Source organism: Xyrauchen texanus, chromosome 20 (assembly GCF_025860055.1).
Source record: "Xyrauchen texanus isolate HMW12.3.18 chromosome 20, RBS_HiC_50CHRs, whole genome shotgun sequence".
Taxonomy (NCBI): Eukaryota; Metazoa; Chordata; class Actinopteri; order Cypriniformes; family Catostomidae; genus Xyrauchen; species Xyrauchen texanus.
In genome coordinates this window covers 30,747,711-30,768,691 of record NC_068295.1, presented here as the reverse complement: position 1 = coordinate 30,768,691, position 20,981 = coordinate 30,747,711, and the positions used below count along the sequence as shown (strand labels likewise).

General features: G+C 38.0%; 1 protein-coding gene across 1 annotated transcript in view; it reads left to right on the top strand.

Annotated features, from left to right (window-relative positions):
- The window catches only part of LOC127660771 (methylcytosine dioxygenase TET1-like), a 62,696-nt gene extending 41,943 nt beyond the window's left edge, over nucleotides 1–20,753 (top strand). Inside the window, exons 3-11 of the mRNA XM_052151184.1 lie at nucleotides 4,650–6,744; nucleotides 7,138–7,228; nucleotides 10,134–10,227; nucleotides 10,657–10,865; nucleotides 11,172–11,322; nucleotides 12,704–12,793; nucleotides 12,953–13,090; nucleotides 13,206–13,518; nucleotides 15,109–20,753. Coding sequence (XP_052007144.1) covers nucleotides 4,650–6,744; nucleotides 7,138–7,228; nucleotides 10,134–10,227; nucleotides 10,657–10,865; nucleotides 11,172–11,322; nucleotides 12,704–12,793; nucleotides 12,953–13,090; nucleotides 13,206–13,518; nucleotides 15,109–16,157 — 4,230 coding nt within the window. The 3' untranslated portion in view covers nucleotides 16,158–20,753. The remainder of the gene's footprint in view (nucleotides 1–4,649; nucleotides 6,745–7,137; nucleotides 7,229–10,133; nucleotides 10,228–10,656; nucleotides 10,866–11,171; nucleotides 11,323–12,703; nucleotides 12,794–12,952; nucleotides 13,091–13,205; nucleotides 13,519–15,108) is intronic.
- Nucleotides 20,754–20,981: the final 228 nt, after the last annotated feature.

Sequence of the window (20,981 nt, the reverse complement as noted above, 5' to 3'; positions counted from 1 at the left end):
TCCTCCTCTCCCTCTGTTTGGGGTGGATATTCCCCTTCTGCTCTAACTTTCCCTGGTAACGCTTCCTAAGGGAGGCTTCTTAGGATTCTGGCAGTACGCACGCTGTTGCTAGGGGGTGTGCGTCTGGAGGAGCCGTTACTACAATGAAAAGGAGGCAAAGTCAAGTGTGACTTTTTTTTTGGGAGTTTTCAAGGCTTCAGACACAACAAGTCAGGAACAAAGAGGCAGAGGCACTGCTGGGAGAGACTAACGTTTGACATGCTAAGAATGCGCAAGTCGTCCTTCTTAATGTCTTGTGATGTTTTCAATAAAAAAACACATTTGGAGCTTTCCGCGTTTTAGAACATACTACGAAGATGATTGTAATGCACAGTTGTCTTTGATCCATGTGAATTCACAAAGTATGCAGCAGATTTGTTTACTTTCTGAATATACTTTCTTCATTTGTTTAGGAACATAAAAGCTTTTGTTACCATGAAACTGTAATTTGAGGAGCTGGATATAGTATGTACAGGATAATCAACAGATGTTTGAAAGATGTTTCTTTTCTGTTCATTCTTTTTGAACACAACTCCAAAAAATATTTGTCAGATAACCTAATAAATTATCTTTGCATCAGAATCAACCTGACTACACTAGATTAGACCAATTGAAAGATAATTTTAGGGTAGCTATATCTCCATAAATGTATAATTCACCCAGAAGTGAAAATGTTGTCAGCAGTAACTCACCCTTGTGTTGTTCCAAACCTATATGACTTTCTTCTGTGGAACACAGAAAGAGTTATTAGGCAAAATGTTAGCCTCAGTCACAAGGAATAGTTCACCCAAAAATGAAAATTACCTCATTAATGACTCACCCTCATGCCATCCCAGATGTGAATGACTTTCTTTTTTCTGCTGAACACAAACGAAGATTTTTAGAAAGATATTTCAGCTCTGTAGGTCCATACAATGCAAGTGAATGGTGACCAGATCTTTCAAGTTCCAAAATGTACATATAGGCAGCATAAAAGTAATCCATAAGGTTCCAGTAGTTAAATCCATGTCTTCAGAAGCGATGTAATCACTTTGCATGAGAAACAGATAAATATTTAAATTATTTTTTACTATAAATCCTCACTTTCAGAATGTGAAAGTGAAAGTTTAGATTTATAGTACAAAGGGACTTAAATATTGATCTGTTTCTCACCCAAACCTATCATATCTCTTCTGAAGACGTGGATTTAACCACTGGAGTCTTATGGATTAATTTTATGCTACTTTTATGTTCTTTTTGGAACTTGAATGTTCTGGTCACCATTCAATTGCATTGTATGGACCTACAGAGCTGAAATGTTCTTCTAAAAATCTTTGTTTGTGTTCAGCAGAAAAAAGAAAGTCATTCACATCTGGGATGGCATGAGGGTGAGTAATTAATGAGATCATTTTCATTTTGGGGTGAACTATCCCTTTTAATATGTATTTACATTTGAGCTTTAATTAGTATAATTAATTAGCTACACTCTTTTTGACATTCTGCTACTGTGTCCATTTATATCTTTGTGTTATAAGCTGTTTACTCCTTTGATCAACTAGTCATTAAACATCCATCTACAATGTCTGGTTAATTGCAAGCATTCACTAGATAAATGACGTAATGTAAAATCAAAAGGAGTATCGGCACTGTCTTTCTTGGAGAGAACCAGCATTTGAGTGTTGCCATTTCACCTAGAATTTGCACAAACAAACTATCTCTTTTGTTCTAGCCTTCATGTTTTTGGAGCCTCATTTTCATTGTGTTTTCATAGGTTTTATTAAACCTATTTCATACATCCAATATCAGAATTCATTACTAAAAATAACCTATCATGAAGCATTGCTGATAGCAGCAAAAGTTTAGTCTTCTGCACTGCAGCAATCAAAATAAATCAAACATCTACACCGGCTGCCCATTTATTCCCCATCCAGAGTACTTTGTACTCAGCATCTGATGCTGACTGCTTTTCTTGTTTTACTTTTGGATGGGAACATCAGAGGGGCCGATTACCATTTTTTTCTTTTTACTCTTTGTAATAACAGTTGCAGTGGCTGCCAAGTTATTGCCTCACTCTTGTTTCGACCCCTCTGTTGCATCAGCCCTCTCTTGGCATAATTGTTAATGAAGGAGTTTTCCTAAATACTACATTGTAAATATATATATATATATATATATATATATATTTTTTGGTAAATGGTCTGCACTTATATAGGGCCTTTTTTTTTTTTTATTAAGGATTTTCAAATAATAATAACATCAAAAACAAAAACATACAGGCAAACAAGCCAACAAACAAACCCTAGGCGCTGCAAGTTAGATAAAATGTACATTGTACAAATGTGTCCGTTTACAAAAAAACACAAGTCGAAACAAGAGAAGCCAAAACCTTCTCAAAATAAAAATTTCAAAATTTGTATAGAAAGGATTGGAGAGAATCCCAAAGACTCGTAAATTTGTCCTGTTTGTGGTTGAGGTCATAGGTTAGTTTCTCCAAAGGAAGAAAGGCTGACAGTTGAGAAATCCACATAGAAATAGTAGGGACCTGAGGTGTAGACCATTTTAATAGTATACATTTCTTAGCCAGGAATATAAGGGTTGTAAACAGAGGATTGAAGCCTAAGTCAAGCAGGTCTTTAGGAATGTCATTCAGCAGAAAAAGTGAGGGGGATAAAATAAAACGTTTTCCTATTATCTCCTGAATTGCAGAGTGAACCCCTTTCCAAAATGGTTGGATATGAACACGACCAAAATACATGAAAAAATGTGCCCTTACAAGTCCTGCATTTAAAACAGAGGTCGGAACAATCTGGGAACATTTTATGCAGACGGACAGGTGTAAAATAAATTCTGTGAAAGAATTTAAAATTTTGTTCATGTATGGAAATCGAGGTGCATTTTGGAAAAATACCATCACAAATCCTGGTCCAATCTTCGGGGTTAAACATAACTCCTAGGTCCCGTTCCCACAGTGGTTTCAAAGAATCGTAAACTGAGGAATCAGAGTAAGCTTGTAAGGTATAAAATTTGGAATTAAGATATAGGGCCTTTTTAACCTTAACGGTATTCAAAGCACTTTACACTGTGTCTCATTCACCCATTCACACACACATTCATACACCAATGGCTAAGGTGCTAGCCTGCCATTGGGAGCAACTTGGGGTTCAGTGTGTTGCCCAAGGACACTTCAAGTCAAGTGGTTTTTATTGCTCCATGCTCCATTCAGCATGTGGAGTCGTGTGGGCCGGGATTCAAACCACCAACCCTGTGCGGTTAGTGGCTGACCCGCTCTACCAACTTATTCACTTTTTTTTTTATTATTATTATCTCTGTCTTGTTGTTGTATTGTTTGTGAACTGGAGGCTTCTGTCAAGATACATTTATTGTATGTGTAAGCATTCTTGGCAATAAAGCTCATTCTGATTCTGGTGAGAGACTAATTTAACTTGCTTATAAATACTAAAAAAATAACCACAAGATCCTCTGAAAGTAACTCCCAGACACCTTCAAGTACTTCATCTTCTCATGCACATTGCTTTAATAGAGTAGTAAAATTGATTTTTATGAGCAGTACTTAGGTTACAGTTAGAAAATGTTTTATGAAGCCAGGCACTCTACAGAAGTGGTCACTGGTTGTTGTTGTTGTTGTTTTTTTACCCCATTACCTCTAGACTAGAGTATACAGCTAATCTGTAAAAAAAAAAAACTATGAGGTTATAATGAGTATTTTACTTCGTTCATGTTATACTATAAAAACACATACTGTTTTACACCCTAAAAATAAAGTACAATCATCATTTACTCACTCTTATGTTTTACCAAACTCATTTGACTTTATTTCTTCCATGAAAAGCACAAAAGGAGATGTTAGGCAGAATGTTAACCTTAGTCACCATTCACTTTCACTGTTTGAAAAAATGTGAATGGTGACTGATACTGCCTATCATCTCCTTTAGTGTTCTACAGAAGAAAAAATGCCATTTTTGTGTGAACTTTCTTTTAAATAAAAAAATTAAATAAAATAAAAATAATGTGAATGTCTGTTTAAACACACATCTTTATTCTGAGAATCAATAAGCATTTTACATTTCTTTGATCAAATATGGTAAATTAAAGGAATAGTTCATCCAAAAATGTATATTCTGTTCATCTTTAATCACCCTCATGTCGTCCCAAAAACATGACTTCATTCTTCATAGAACAATTAAGGACATAGTTTCAATAATGCTACGATCACTGATTCTCATAAAATAGCAGTTGACAGTGAGTCAATTTAAAGCTTAAAAAAGCACCCGTGGTGACAATTAAACCTCATTGGCTCTTGTGCCATGATGTCATGACACTTGAAAACAAGATGTGCAAGAACCAACCAGGTTTGATTTTCTTGATGTGTCACCATATTAGATGTAATGTACAGTGAACTATTTATGTAAAATCTGGACTAAACAATACTTTTGTTTTCGTTTTTATGTACTGCATTAACACCATGCATTAAGTTCTTGCCATTTCCCTGATGTAACTACTGATCTGCCATGGCAACAGCTTTCATACGTTATGATGGCCAATAGCAGTGTGCTCTGATTCACACCACAGTCAGAACATGCTGACCCATGTCTATCTTTTTCCATGCCTAGGTTGAGTCAGAGGCAAACTCAGTAAATGGCACAGGCTCAGAGCAGATGGAGGAGACCAGTGTGGCACCAGAGGAAGAGGAGCATTACATATCCCAAATACACAATATCCCTGATTTTCCCACTCCTCTCCAGCATGGCCAGGCATCAGCTCATCCTGAAAAGCAGCCCTGGACAACTGATAGCAAAGATGTCCTTCTGATCTCTCAAAGCTCTCTAAATGGTGGTGAACACATGAAACCAAACACTGAGAAATATGTGGAACTGTCCTCTAGAACTAAACCCATGTTAAGCAAAACTCATGAACCCGAGGCACTTCTAGAAAAGACAGTTCCTCTAAAGAAGATAAAACTGGAGGAGCAATCGGTTGAGATCGATAACCAACACTCAAGGCACTTAGAGACTATCGGGTGCCATGAGGATGCTTTATCCACTCTTGCATCTGTAGTCTGCTTCTCTAGTAAAAGTAGAAAAGATCTTGAGGAGAAGCATTTTAGGCCTCAGACCTCAGATATCTGTTCTTTGAAAATTGAGCCGAAAGAAGAACCACATCAGTGTCAGTCAATTCAAGAAGAACCAGCAAAACCTCCTCAGCAAGATAACATTGCACTATCTTTACCCAGTGTCCAGTCTCTGGTCCAGCAAAGGAATATTAGTGTTGATCAGGCAATAGCTATTGAGGCCTTGACCCAACTGGCAGCTACCCCACAAACGGTGTCCTTCAAAACAGAAGACCAGGGCACTCAGCAAGACAACCCAATGTCTACATACTCCACTTCAAGCAACCACAAATATCCTCTGGAGGCTAAATCAGTTTCAGATGTTTTCTCTAACAAGGTCTCCGTAATTAGTTCATCATTGCATCAGACGTCTGTCATCTGCAGCCCTTTGAATAGGCAGGTCAACTCCACACAAAGTCATCACTGTGCATCTACTCCCAGAAAGCTTTCTTTGAAGGATCTTCTGGTAGCTAGCTCAGAATGTGAAAAGCTATCATTTACCACAGAGAGCCAAAGATATGGCCAAGCACTTTGTAAAATTGACAGGTTAGAAGGCACTTTCAAGAAATCCAAACATGGTGAAGGGACACCTATCTCAAGAAAGAGGGATGAGGAGGAAGTTGCTGCTCAATTGGTGCAACTTGCATCCATGATCCAATCGAGACAGTCGAAGCAAGTCTCTGAAAACAGTCCCCCGAAAGGCTTGCCAGCTCAGACTATGAAATACGATAATGTTTTAGGGGAGCGCTTGAAAAAACAAAGAAAACCTAGAACGACACCTTCAAACCCCAGAATTTCCAAGAAGAAAGCTGGTGAGGTTGAGGACAACCATTGTAGGATTCCATTGGCCAGGAAGACACCCAACAAAAAGACCCCACTCAAGGACATCATCCAGAAAGCCATTTTGCAACAAAAAATGAGGTTTCAGCACAAAAGCAGTAAATTTCTTCCACAAGCTCAGATTGACCTGAAAAAATACATTGCGGAAGCTCACCGTGAGAACAGGCAGCACTTATATTATAGCAACTCTCTGAAGAAAGAGCACTTAGACTTTGAAACTATCACAGGTTCTGGGAAACAGAATGGCATTCACTTTAAACATGTGTATGGTGACAACTCTGTATTGCCACCAAATGGACTCTTTCACAATCATATGAATGAGCATCTTGGTGCTAGCCAGTGGAGGAAGCATGAATGTGAACAACACATGATATCTCAGGTATCGAAAACCTACGATGTGCTGAATCATGGTGCTAAACAACAACCTCAACATACGATGCTCAGTGTACCTTGTAAAGACTTGCCACAAAGCCCAGGTTTGAACCATAAAGCAAACAGTTTTAACTATAATCAACACTTGCAAACAAATCTAAATGGACATTACAAAGTAGAGAAGTCTGGTGATGTCACTGTGCTGTCCACATCTGAGGTACATTTGGGAAATGGTGACTTTCCGTACACTGGAGAACAGACTCCCACCAAGCACACTCTAAACAGCTTTTTGGAGTCTCCAATGAGGTTTTTGGACACACCAACCAAAAATTTGCTCAACACCCCCTCCAAACAATCCACAGAACTGCCCTCCTGTGACTGTATGGGTAAGTCACATTAGCCATATAAAAATGTTGATCCGTAGACTGAAATAAAAAGTTTTCTTGGAGACTTATTGGAAAATCAATTTTAAACTGGTTGCTTTGTTTTGGAACATTGCTGGTACCTAGATAGTCTGAGGTGGTCATTAGCTGGTCCAAGATGGTCATTTGCTGGTTAACCAGCAACTATGTTCCAAAAACCAACTTTACCACCATAAGCTGGTATGACCTTGTTGGATGCTACCAGGCGTGGGCCAGCTAATGTTTAGTTTAGACTACCTAAAAACCAGCTACCATTTTCCAAAACACAGCTACCTTCTTAAGCTGGATCTAACCATATTACGTTTTTTTAATAATTTTTATCTTTTTGTTATTGATTATTTATAATTTTTACCACAGAACAAATTATTGAGAAAGAGGAGGGTCCATACTACACTCACCTTGGATCTGGCCCGAATGTAGCAGCAGTGAGAGAGATGATGGAGAACAGGTATTTTTTCTATATTAAAATACTTCATCCTATCCCAGCACAAAAGGCTACTTGAGCCAAAAATGAAAATCCTGTCATCATTTACTCACACTCATCTTTTTCCAAACCTTTATTACTTTATTTCTTCTGTGGAAAACAAAAGGGGAGATGTTATCCTTATTAGACATCTCTTTTCCATACAATAAAATGAATGGTGACTGAGGCTTACCTTCTGCCTAATATCTCATTTTGTATTCCACAGGAGAATGAAAGTCATTTAGGTTTGGAACAGCAACAGGGGGAGTAAATTATGTAAACATTTTAATTTGGGGATAAACTATCCCTTTAATGTGAAGAAACTATAGTAAGGATGGTTTCCCTGAGATTTTACCAAGAACTTAAGGTTAAAGGTAGGACTATGTTGTTCCAGGATCAACAAAAGTTCCAGGAACTTCGTCTTACTTGGCGTAATCGGTTGACCACTGAAATTAGAAAACTATTGTGAAATATTTTTTTATATTCACACAGAAATGTGCTTGTAGATTCAGACTTTACAACTAAGTAGCAACCACAGATGTATTTCAGCAGAAGCACACTTTCATTTTGCAACAGGAAACCTATGACTGCATTCAAGGGGCCCATAGAGTGATTGAGAGGTTACTGCTAAAAAGCTGAAGTTATGGCAGCCTCGTGTTGCGGTGGTGATGTTTCCCATCAGACCTACATTCATAATGAAAAGTGTAAAACTTGTTAGCAAGTATTATCAAGAACTGGTCCATTATTATGACATCTTCTATGCTGCTTAAAGGTGTAGTTGACCCAAAAATCAAGCATAGCGTTAGTTCTGGCAGATCACATTAGTCAAGTTTGCAATCAGCTGAAGTTCAGTTGATCATGATGTCTACTAATACAATTCAATCTACAATCAAAGCCATGCTTCATTTATTCTCTCAGCTTTCTATTGGATGGATGCAAGGTACACTTAACACTAGGGCTGCACAATTTTGAAAAAAAGTCATATTGCGATTATTTTGAAAAATATTGCGATTGCGATTTAAGCTGCGATTATGATGGTAATGTTTTCCACATGTTCAACTGCAAAAAGGCTGCTGGGGTTTTCACACTTGAACCCTTTTAAAAAGAACCAAACTGAGACCTTTTTTCAGTTCAACCACAAACAAATAAATAAATAAACAGTAAAATAAAGTCTTCTTCATATCCAAATGTTACCATCCACCGTGTACCTGTTTTTGTCCATTTTGTGACAGGATCTCAGCCCACAAATCATCATCATTAGTTTTTGAAACAAAGTCAACTTGAATAATAGGGATGCTCCAATCAGGATTTTAACATCCGACACCGATCTCCAATTTTCTTTTCATGTAATCAAGCGATGCTGATCATTTAACTTTTTATCAGCAGCTCTGTCAAAACTGGTTATATGTAAACTCAATGTCACTGTTAACTACATTTCCCTGTTGGTAAAACCATAGTCGTTGCCTAGATTTTGCTGTCAATATAATGTTGATTGATTGAATAATTCAGTATACACAAAATATTATTTTAAAATATAAATGTTACATTATCTTTATTCTAGGCCTTAAAAACTAGTAGGCTTATACAAACTATTCTTTACTGTATATAAGATAGTCCTAAAGAATGAGGCTGAATGTCAAACTGAAGTTGAACTGATAACCCATTGGTGTCACCATTTCATTTAATTATTTAATATTCATTATTTTGTTATATTTCATTTAGCAATGCATTATATTATAGTAACTACATATTTGATATAGATTTATTATATATACGTTCCTTCTTTTAAATTTTTTTGGATGTTGGTAATATTAGTTCCGCTTACAATTGTTTCTGCGGGGAGTGTAATAAGGGCGACACGTCCTCTCGTGAGGTAAACAAATGGCATTAGACTGGAGGACGAGATGTTTCTGGACTCTACAGGTGTTACTGTTAATGCTGTTTGCTCAGCAATCATTTAATAAAGATGTTTGAATTATACCCTTATCTTGTATTCTGCGTTATTATTATGATACCTGTGCCTTGCGGAAACGGAGATGCTGCTACCGCAGATAATAATACAAGTTTAGTGTAAATAAAGCGTTTAGCGCACATAAGCAAAAAGAACCAAACTCGGAGCACTTCTGTTACTCTAAGCATGAGAGGGAGTTGTGTAGCTCAGAACCGCTCTGAAAACACAGTAACAATGCTCTAACTTAATATAGACTGGACAGAAAAGCACAAATAAACTTTGAAGGGAGCAGACTATTTATTTATTTATTTAATTAATTAAATCGCTGCTCTTTGCAATTTAATAATCACACAACATCATATCGCGGTTTCGATTTTATTTCGATTAATTGTGCAGCCCTTCTTAACACCCTCCTCCACCCCAGCTCCACTTCTTGTATGACAGTTTTGCATTTAGTTATCTTAACGCCTTTCCTGTTATTCTGTGCTCTTTGTAATTCCAGTCTAGCAACCAAGATTTATAAATCTATCTTCAATGTGTCTTGTTTTTGATTTATCAACTTGTTATATTTGGAGTTCTATCAAGTGTCTTTCAAATCTATATTATGCAAATTATTTGCTGTTCTCCCTGCTCAATTCATGCATCCAGAACCAAACCATACCGCCAACACCAACAGATGCTTCAATTGTCTGCAAGTTAATTAAGTATTAACTCAAGTTAGTATTCATTTGACAGAAGTTGTCATAACTGAAATTAAATTTCTGTCATCAGTTACTCACCTTCATGTTGTTTCAGCCCTGTATGACTTTAGGCAGAATGTTACTATGTTTGGAACTACATAAGGATGAGTAAATGATGACAGAATTGTAATTTTGGGTGAACTTCACCCCTCACAAAGCAATGTGATAACATTTGCTCACTGCACTATTTTCATCACAGGTATGGTGAGAAAGGCAATGCAGTCCGTGTGGAGGTTGTGGTGTATACTGGCAAGGAGGGGCGGAGCTCGCAGGGTTGCCCAATCGCCAAGTGGGTCAGTGACCTATATGAAATGTTTTGTAGTCTATGGCCCTGTTTAGATTTGGTATTAAGATCCATCTTGTATAATCTGATCACAGGTGGCCAGGCAACATAGGTGAGACACATTGGTTTAAACCTGATAGTAACATGCATCTTAAATGTGTCTAATGCACTGATATAAATTCAACATTTTTACCTTAAAATGTGCTAAAATCTTAGATCAGGTATAAATAGCTGATATAACTAGAAGCTAGAAATAACAATTGCAGTTATAACAATTATCACTTTTACAGTGTACCTTCAGAATGTAGTTTGATTGATCAGATCAGAACCATTTAGGATGTGATCGGATCGCCCCAAACCAGGTGTAAACAAGGTATATGAACAGGTTGTAGAATATCTGTTGATGCATATACGGTGTGCATGTGTGTCAAATTTCCAGATCATACGTCGTGGAAGTGTGGAAGAGAAGTTGTTGTGTCTTGTGCGGCAGCGTGCTGGTCACTGTTGTCAGAACGCAGTGGTTGTCATTCTGATCCTGGCCTGGGAGGGGATCCCACACAGTGTGGCCGACAGCCTGTACCAGGAGCTCACACAGACTCTCTGCAAATATGGCACGCCCACTAGCCGCCGATGTGCCCTCAATGAAGAGTGAGTCACGAGTAACATACAGAGTGTGTGGGAATGATTCATACACACACTTTTTACTTTAAAGACCCTGTGCAATCAAAAGGGAGTGGGAGTTTTTGTGGATTTTACTCCATTTCTGTTAGATTTGAGGACATTTATATGCTAGCATACTCCTAAAAGTTCAGAAAATGTTCTTATTTTATAACTGTAAATGTATTCAACTTTTTATGCTTTTCTCTGCAATAACATTAGAAGTACTTAAGCATCAGCTTTCTGTTTCAAGTTCTGTTTTTCTATAGCCTGAATACCACTTCTCTCTTTTGTTAGTCGTACCTGTGCATGTCAGGGTCTGGATCCAGAGACCTGCGGTGCCTCCTTCTCATTTGGTTGCTCCTGGAGTATGTATTTCAATGGCTGCAAGTTTGCACGCAGCAAAACGCCCCGGAAGTTCAGACTGCAGGGAGACTACCCTCAGGAGGTGAGCTTTTTCTGGACTTATATGAGATTAGTCCTCAGTCCTTTGACAATTTTCAAATGCATTTTTCAAATATATTGGAACTGGCATACTGTACATCTGCAAAGGAATGCTTAAAGGAATATTCCAGGTTTAATGCATGCTCAATCAACAGCATTTGTGGCATAATGTTGATTAACACAACAATGAATTTAGACTCATCCCTCCTTTTCTTTAAAAAAGTACAAATCTGGATGACAAAGAGGCACTTACAATGGAAGTCAATGGGACCAATCCGTAAATGTTAAAATACTCACTGTTTCAAAAGTATAGCCACAAAATGTAAACAATATGAGTGTTAAGATAATTTTAGTGTGATAAAATCACCCATTAACATTTCTGGGTAAAGTTATATACAATTTTGTTGCCATGATGACCATAAAACGATTATTTAAACAACTTTACATCTCAAATAATACACACGTTTTAACAGAAGAATTAATATCTGTGCTTTTATAAAATTATAAGCTTCACATTTAAACCCATTTAAACCTAATCGCATTTAAACCCTCCAAAAATTTGCCCCATTCACTTACATTGTAAGTGACTCACTGTAACCATGATTTTTTATTATTAAAGAAAAAAGAGGAACTTTTCTAAATTCATTTTTGTGATAATCGATATTATACCACAAATTCTGGATTGAGCCTAAATTGGCTTGAACTTGAAATATTCCTTTAGTTTGATCTAGCATAATCGTAAGCTGCTTTTTAAAATCCCCTTAAAAGGCTGTAGTAGCATTACATGAGATGTGCTAGTCTCATGAGAGTATCCAGTTTGAGTTTACCTGTAGTACTCCGTTTACTTCAATCAGTTTAGCCTGTTGCCCTCTAGTGGCAATAATTCAGTTATTAGTACATTACTTACATGAATTGTTCAACCCCCAAAACATTTAATTCTCTCATTGTTTAATTCAACCTCAAATTATTTCTTACAGAGTATGCTGTTATGCTATTATTTTATCTGTGGAGATTGACAAAAGTAGAAATGTCTTAAAAAATCTCTTCACACAGCTCCTAAAAGTATAGAGACACCATAAAAGCACTATACAATTCATCCATATGACTCTTGCATTATGTTCCAAGTCTTCCGAAACCATACATTAGCTTTTGTGTGAGGAACAGGATTCCATGAAAATATTTCCCTCCGCTAAAAGCTCATATATCTCATTGGTGTCCATGTCATATTAAAAAAAGGTACAAAAACACGTTACACCAAATTTGATGTCACCGATGCCATTGTTTCTTGCATGTTATAACAGAATACAACAGTTTGAGTATGTTAGATTTATAGTTATTGAAATTAGCCTTCCAACTTTGCAAAAATACTGTATTTTGGGGGTTAGGAGGAGAAGTTGGAGAGGTATCTGCAGAATCTGGCCACAGATTTGGCCCCCGTTTACAGAAAACTGGCTCCTGAGGCCTTTCAGAACCAGGTAGATATCACATAATCAAAATGAACCTTATTGCAATGTCAAAGCAGCTTTTAAGGTTTGCTAATTTCATCTTCCAGAATGTTGTTTGCATAGCATGCATGATGTGTTCAGACTGAACACTTGTCTGCACTTGTAATGGTAGTATTGTATTGATGTCAGGTTGAGCAAGAGCAGCAGGGGCCGAACTGTAGGCTGGGGAGGAGGGAAGGTCGACCATTCGCTGGTGTGACTGCATGTGTGGACTTCTGTGCTCATGCTCACAGAGACACACATAACATGACCAATGGAAGCACTGTGGTGAGGTTTCAATACATTCGAATGTTCCCTTCTGAAAAGACCAGCATTGCTGTTCACCAGCATATAAATATAATAATACTAATATAAAGTTGACTCTTTTTTTTTTTAACTGCAGGTATGCACTTTAACCAAGGAGGATAACCGTGCAGTACGGAACATTCCAGAGGACGAGCAGCTGCATGTCCTGCCTCTCTATAAGATATCTGACACGGATGAGTTTGGCCATGTTGAGGGCCAGTGGGCTAAGATGAAGACTGGGGCTCTGCAGGTCCTTTCTGCTTTCCCAAGAGAAGTGCGGCTGCTGGCCGAGCCTGTCAAGTCAGCCCGCAAGAGGAGGCTGGATGCTAAAAGAGCCCATGCTGAGAAACTTAACGGCCTGGATAAAAAGCAGGTCACTCCTGTAAAAGTGAGGAATGAGTCTCTTAAAGGTATACCCACTTCAGCCTTCCTTCTTATCTGTGTAAAATCAAAAGTAGTGTTTAAAGACATTGAAATGTCATTATTTAGGAAAGTGAAAAGAAGAAAAACTGTCAAACCCAAATTTTCAAAACAGTAATAGGAAAGGAAACTGGTTACCAAGGCAACCAGTACGATATTGTGGTACATGGTGTATTTTGAGCCTAACCTCTAGATTAACCTGTCAACTATTCATTCAAACTTCAAAGCCTTGACATCTGGAAAGCAGCAACATCATGCATCAGATTAGGTTAGGTGCTTGCGGTTGTTTTTATGCCATTCACGTATATTAAGCCATGCAGAAGTGTTCACCCAAATTACACTGGAACCAAGTGGTACAACACAATGCAACAAATGTATTTTGCTCTAATTTCAATTAATGATGTTGTCTACACAACAAGCATAGTGATGTCAGTACATTAAATTTTGACAAATTAATTGATTATAATGGAAGCATTATCCAAGAGTGAACCGGACCAGATTAGAACGCAAAAACAATCTATTTAGAAATGCATTTATTTTTTGGACTTTCTCCTGTTTTATATAAATGTGCACTGGTAATTTTAGTGTTTTATTCTTTTGATACACATTATTTTAGGAAATGTTACAACTTACTCTTGAGGGTTGATCATAAAATATTAATGAAATGGGCTGGAGGGTTGATGATTTAATCCCTAAAATTTGGGAGCATTTGCTCTAGAGCTCTTGTTACATTTCTTATTTAATTATTAGTGGTGCTTGCTTTAGAAAGGTGTCACAATTACTGTCACTTTGACCTTAATTTGGGGATTTTCCAAAATCCCTAAGCCAATTCTTGTTGTTCCATACAAATTTCAGCATCTATCTCATCCTGCACAATTTTTGCTATGGACACAAGTGATGGCTTATTGAGGAGAGGTGTGCTTTGATATTTAGGAGCGATTGGGTTGTACGATGTTCACCTGGTGGGGAAAAGTCCCATAGACTTAACATTGAAAGGGGATCAATGGGATTAGAATATCATAGAAACATGGGGGTGGGCTCATTTCAATTGGGCTAGCAAGCAGTCATTCAGTAACAAACAAGCAACCATCTAAAGCACCCTAGAAACCGTATGGCATCATCACACACCCATATCTCTGAACAAGAACATTGAGACATGGGGGTGGGCTTTTTTTGGGTCTGGGCAAGAGACATGGGGGTGGACTTTTTTTTGGGTCTGGGCAAGAGAAATGGGGGTGGGCTTTTTTGAGTCTGGCACTTGGTAGGACCCGTGAGGGCCCTGAGATCCCCTATGGGCAGCTGCCATATCTCGGCACCAGAACATCATAGAGACTTGGGGTTGGGCTTGTTTAACTTGGGGCAGTGTACTGAGGTCCTTTGTGAACCTTGTGATGCCCTTGTGGGCCCTTAGTGGGCCCAGACATATTCTGGCACTAAAACAAAGACGAGACATTAACGGTCAGCTCTTTTGATCTGGAGAAGTGTACTGAAGCCCTTGGTGGGACATTGTGACAGCGAGTTTTGCCACAGCAAGCACCACTCACCGATCAATTTGTTATTATTATTTTCTGTCTCGACAGGTTTCAAACAAACCTCTGTTGAATATTCACCACGTTCGGAAAAGGAAACATGGAATCTCTGGTCCAGAATGCAATTTCCAGACATAGGACGCCAATTCTCGGACTTCTACTCTTCTAGCCCATACAAGCCGAGAAACACATGCGCCACACCTTCTGTAGCCTCCAACTCTGGCATGCCCACACATTCTTCTTCATCTCGCTCGGACTTCTCTCAATCCCAGCATAATATTTCTGGTGGAACCACTCACAGTAATGGTTCTCCTCCTTTTAAACATGGTCCAGGACTGGAGGCCATTCGGCGGATCTCTGCAGAGCTCGCTGAGCAGAAACCATTCAGAAACCAGCCATGTTTGAATGACCCCATGAGAACAAACTCCCATAATGGCTCTGATAATTCTCCCTCTTTCAAATCTGAGCATGAGGAGATGCGGTGCTTCCAGGGTGGGGCGGCTCCCAATCTGCTCTCCCCGCCAATGGTGGAGGGTCTTCACAGTTGTTTGAACTGCCCCCCTAGAGGTCAACCAGGCCTTGATGACCACCCCAACCCACCCGTTACTCCAGAGGTGGTTAAAGCAGAGGAGGTGTGGTCAGACAGCGAGCACAATTTTCTTGACAGCGATATTGGTGGGGTTGCGGTGGCTCCCTCTCATGGCTCGATCCTTATCGAATGTGCACGACGGGAGCTACATGCAACCACTCCCATCCTGCGACCCAACCGCAGGCATCCCACTCGAATCTCCTTGGTCTTCTACCAGCACAAGAGCCTGAATGCACCTGGTCATGGCCTGCAACAGTGGGAAGCCAAGATGGCTATAAAGGCAAGGGAGAGAGAAGAGGAGGCAGAGCGTCTGGAAGCTTTGGAAGCTAAGGATAAAAGGTCAAAGACAATGGATTCCAGTACAGAGAGTGAAGATGAGACTTATCAGGATGAGAGACACAAGGTTCAGGTCCCTACCCGCCAATCACTAACAGTTACACGTGATGGCGTCATCATGTCAGCCCCCTACGCCCTCACACACGTTACTGGGCCTTATAACTGCTGGACGTGAGATTTTCCATGCTTTTCTAGATAATGCCTTACCTCAGTTAGATCTTTTCGCACCTGTTTTTATGCGCCGCTTGCCGTTATGCTCATCATGTCAGCTCTTACGATGAAATGGACTACCGTTTTTAGGTTTTTAACTATGAGATTTGGTGTGTGTGTTTGTGTGTACATGTTTGTGTATTTTTTAGTTTTTTATTGTAAAGAGATGGTGCTCAGAACAGATGTTATAAAACTGGTTTTATACATAAAGACAAAATTAGTGCATAGAAGATGTGATTATTTATTCTAATCATTTTCAAAACTATTTTGTAATTTAATTTCTGGTCCAAGCCTGTTTACTGCAATAGGATTCTGTCATCCGTTAAATGACGTGTGTAGTAAACACTCCGAATTGACATTGTCAAATGTCAATTCTATTTTCTTGGGTGCTCTCTTGTAGTTGCTCTTTTATGGTGCCATTGTAGCAGTAAGGTTAAATGACCATTGGTCATTACAAGAACTTTACATTTTACATTAGATTGTTGGTCACATATTTAAATGACAGTTATAGCATTTGGTTTTGTCTTTACACTATCTGGGTAAATTGTATTGGTAATGAAGATACATTGTTTTTGCATTGTGAGACATAGTTTTCAGTAATTGGCATCCTTTAAAAAGCACTTTGTATCTTCAAACCGACGTGATCTTTGAGGGTCCCATCATGCACGTTTGTTTTTTGTTCATTATCAAGTGTCTACAGTCAAAATTGTTCGGTGTATCTTTTTTGACAATGTTTCAAAATCCAAACCGGTTATTTACCTTCACTTGTGTAAAAGATCACATTATTTGATCCAAATTTATGTTTTTATTTTTTTTCTTAACTCCCAAAAAGTTTGAAACATGACTTGAAAACAGCTTAATCAATTTATACTGTACACATAATGACAAATATTTTAGCATTCAAGCTTGTTAAAATATGTTCAAATGAATTTACTGTATGTTTATCACTGGTGCTTTAAAAGAATTCCCATGAAACCTAAAATGTAATTTCATATATTTGTATTGCTACGTAGAGCATTTTTATTTTAAATAAATCCCTTTTTTGGTGAGGGGGCGGTGGAGGAGATCAATGTCTGTACATTTCGATATAAACATAAAAGTTATTCTATTTGTTCAATTATTATTATTTTCAGGGGGTGCATTGAATGGAAAGATCAACTTCAAAACCATGATACTCAATGACTTTGTAATTCTTAGTCAAGCTATTGGCTCAAATAAAAACAAAAGGTTTACATAACTCTAAACTTAAGGTTTAAAGTGAATTTAAGGCTAAAAAATATTTTTGGTGCTAAAATGTTTACTTTAGTGTTCAAAACTATTGTATACCCAAAATGCTATTCTTATACTTAAGCACTTAAACAACATCTTTTAATGTTAGTTCTGAGAAACTTAACACATCATCTTTGAAAACATGTTTTGACTATTAACGAGCACTCTAGTTGCAAAGATAGAAAAGCTCTACAATATCCCAATGTGAACCTATGTTTTGGGGAACTTGAAATCACAAAGTGGCGTGGGTATATTCTCGCTATACTGTCTCTTCAGTTAAATCAGTTTTTGCTGAACAATGCAACTGTTGTTTTTGTGTTAAACTATCATGTGTAACAAAAGTCTTGTATGTGGTGCTCATACAGTACAAAGTACCAGACAAATCGATTTTAGGTGCTGCACTAGTTTGGATCTTTCATTTGTGGGGTTTCTAATATTTACCTAACTTAAAGCTGAAGTGTGTACATTTTTCTATGTTTAAATACTTTCTCCTATCCCAGCTTAATATGCAGAGACAACTATAAACCATTTGCAGTTTGGTTCCCCCAAAAAGAGTAAACACTGAGGCCTATCAAAAACATTGCTCTGTTTGTTTGAGCATCCTGGCCAGTCCGACACAGCAACATCTGTTGCTATCTCTTTTTTTAACAATGAAAGACTAGGGAATTTTTGCTATGGAAGTGACTCTTGTGAAGAAATTACAAATTTCAGCTTTAAACATCATCAGATCATGCTATATTGTATTTTTTCCCCTCTTGACCTAGTGCAACACAAATATTACTATGACCCTCACAGTCACCCCATAGTAATTCATTGTGATTGTATTGTCAGTACTATCTGTTGACTTCAAGAAATGAAATTGTCTAATGGAAATACTAATGCAATTTGTTTCAAAGCTCAATTATTTTATAAATTGTTTCTAAGCTATGGTTTACTTTGAATTATGCATTGATTTTGTGTCTCCATGTCACTGTTCAAAAGCAGCCTTTATTTGTGTGAATTTGATTTATAATTACGCAACTTCTTATTTATTTGGCATATTATAGGTTTGGCTCATATGAGAGGTCAAGAAGACTGTAAATGGCCATCACAGCAACATTTTAGTTAAAAAAAAAAAATCTGTAATATGAAATAGATACCCAAATACATTATATTCACCTGGCTATTCACATTATAAATCTGTTGCATGTTTCTCCTCCTTTGTTGTAGTTTTTCCCCTCTTTTCTCAGGTAGTCTCTGTGCCCTCATGTCACTTTGGATATACACTCACCTAAAGGATTATTAGGAACACCATACTAATACTGTGTTTGACCCCCTTTCGCCTTCAGAACTGCCTTAATTCTACGTTGCATTGATTCAACAAGGTGCTGAAAGCATTCTTTAGAAAAGTTGGCCCATATTGATAGGATAGCATCTTGCAGTTGATGGAGATTTGTGGGATGCACATCCAGGGCACGAAGCTCCCGTTCCACCACATCCCAAAGATGCTCTATTGGGTTGAGATCTGGTGACTGTGGGGGCCATTTTAGTACAGTGAACTCATTGTCATGTTCAAGAAACCAATTTGAAATGATTCAAGCTTTGTGACATGGTGCATTATCCTGCTGGAAGTAGCCATCAGAGGATGGGTACATGGTGGCCATAAAGGGATGGACATGGTCAGAAACAATGCTCAGGTAGGCCGTGGCATTTAAACGATGCCCAATTGGCACTAAGGGGCATAAAGTGTGCCAAGAAAACATCCCCCACACCATTACACCACCACCACCAGCCTGCACAGTGGTAACAAGGCATGATGGATCCATGTTCTCATTCTGTTTACGCCAAATTCTGACTCTACCATCTGAATGTCTCAACAGAAATCGAGACTCATCAGACCAGGCAACATTTTTCCAGTCTTCAACTGTCCAATTTTGGTGAGCTCTTGCAAATTGTAGCCTCTTTTTCCTATTTGTAGTGGAGATGAGTGGTACCAGGTGGGGTCTTCTGCTGTTGTAGCCCATCCGCCTCAAGGTTGTGCGTGTTGTGGCTTCACAAATGCTTTGCTGCATACCTCGGTTGTAACGAGTGGTTATTTCAGGCAAAGTTGCTCTTCTATCAGCTTGAATCAGTCGGCCCATTCTCCTCTGACCTCTAGCATCAACAAGGCATTTTCGCCTACAGGACTGCCACATACTGAATGTTTTTCCCTTTTCACACCATTCTTTGTAAACCCTAGAAATGGTTGTGCGTGAAAATCCCAGTAACTGAGCAGATTGTGAAATACTCAGACCGGCCCGTCTGGCACCAACAACCATGCCACGCTCAAAATTGCTTAAATCACCTTTCTTTCCCATTCTGACATTCAGTTTGGAGTTCAGGAGATTGTCTTGACCAGGACCACACCCCTAAATGCATTGAAGCAACTGCCATGTGATTGGTTGATTAGATAATTGCATTAATGAGAAATTGAACAGGTGTTCCTAATAATCCTTTAGGTGAGTGTAAGCTTCTATAGGATTCTCACATTGTCTTCCAATTAAATTCTCAAAAATGTCAATTTACTTTTGTTTGTATTTTGTGAAAATGGACAGGCGGTCCCCCTTTTGTCATCTTCAATTATTTTACCAGTTTGGTAATTATGTTCTATATACAGTGAAGGTCTTTACCAATGGGTGGAAGGTAAAGTGTGTAATTTTTTGAATATTGAAATAGAAAAACCTCCTATCCCAGCTTAATTTGCAGAGGCAACAATAAGTACAGGAAGCCATTTGTAGATTGATTCTGGCAAAATGTGTAAACACTGTGGCACATTGCTCTGTTTGTTTAAGTATCCCAACCAGCCCAATACAGCAACAATTACACAACCAGTGACTTGGTGGACTATTTTATTTTTTTTACTAATGAAAACCATGAATATTTTTTTAATTATATTTTGTGGTGCAGAAATTACACACTTCACCTTTAAGTATGAATGTAAGCCATTAAAGGCAACATTATTTGTTGTGGTATAATGTAGAATATTGCACCTCCTCTTACTTGTAAAATCAATCAAGAACATATTATGACTTGAAGACTTATTCATTCTTGATGAAATGTTTTGTCAAGGAAAGAAAACACCAGCTTTTGAGATTTTTCCTTTAAAAAAATAAAATGCACAGTTGTATGCTACTAAAGAGTCTGAGATGACATGCTTTGGCAGTGCACATTTTCTGAATGGTTTTTCATTTACATTCTTATACTTCATGCATAATTCTAGATACTTGAAACATTTGAATGTCCCATTTTGTCTCCTAAAGCATACGTTATGGAAGGGGTCATGTCTGTAACGATTAGTATTAGAGCTTGAGTTATATGTCTTTAAATGACGTAACTATAACTCAAACTAATTGTCAGTTAATTAGAATCCCTAGATTTGCACACTAATGACACTTTGCAATCAATGCATTGTTGATTCTGCATAGGCCAGCAATAAATAAAGTATGAGTATTTATTATAAAAATGTTGCATTTATTTGGCAGACTCTTCTAATACTTACGTA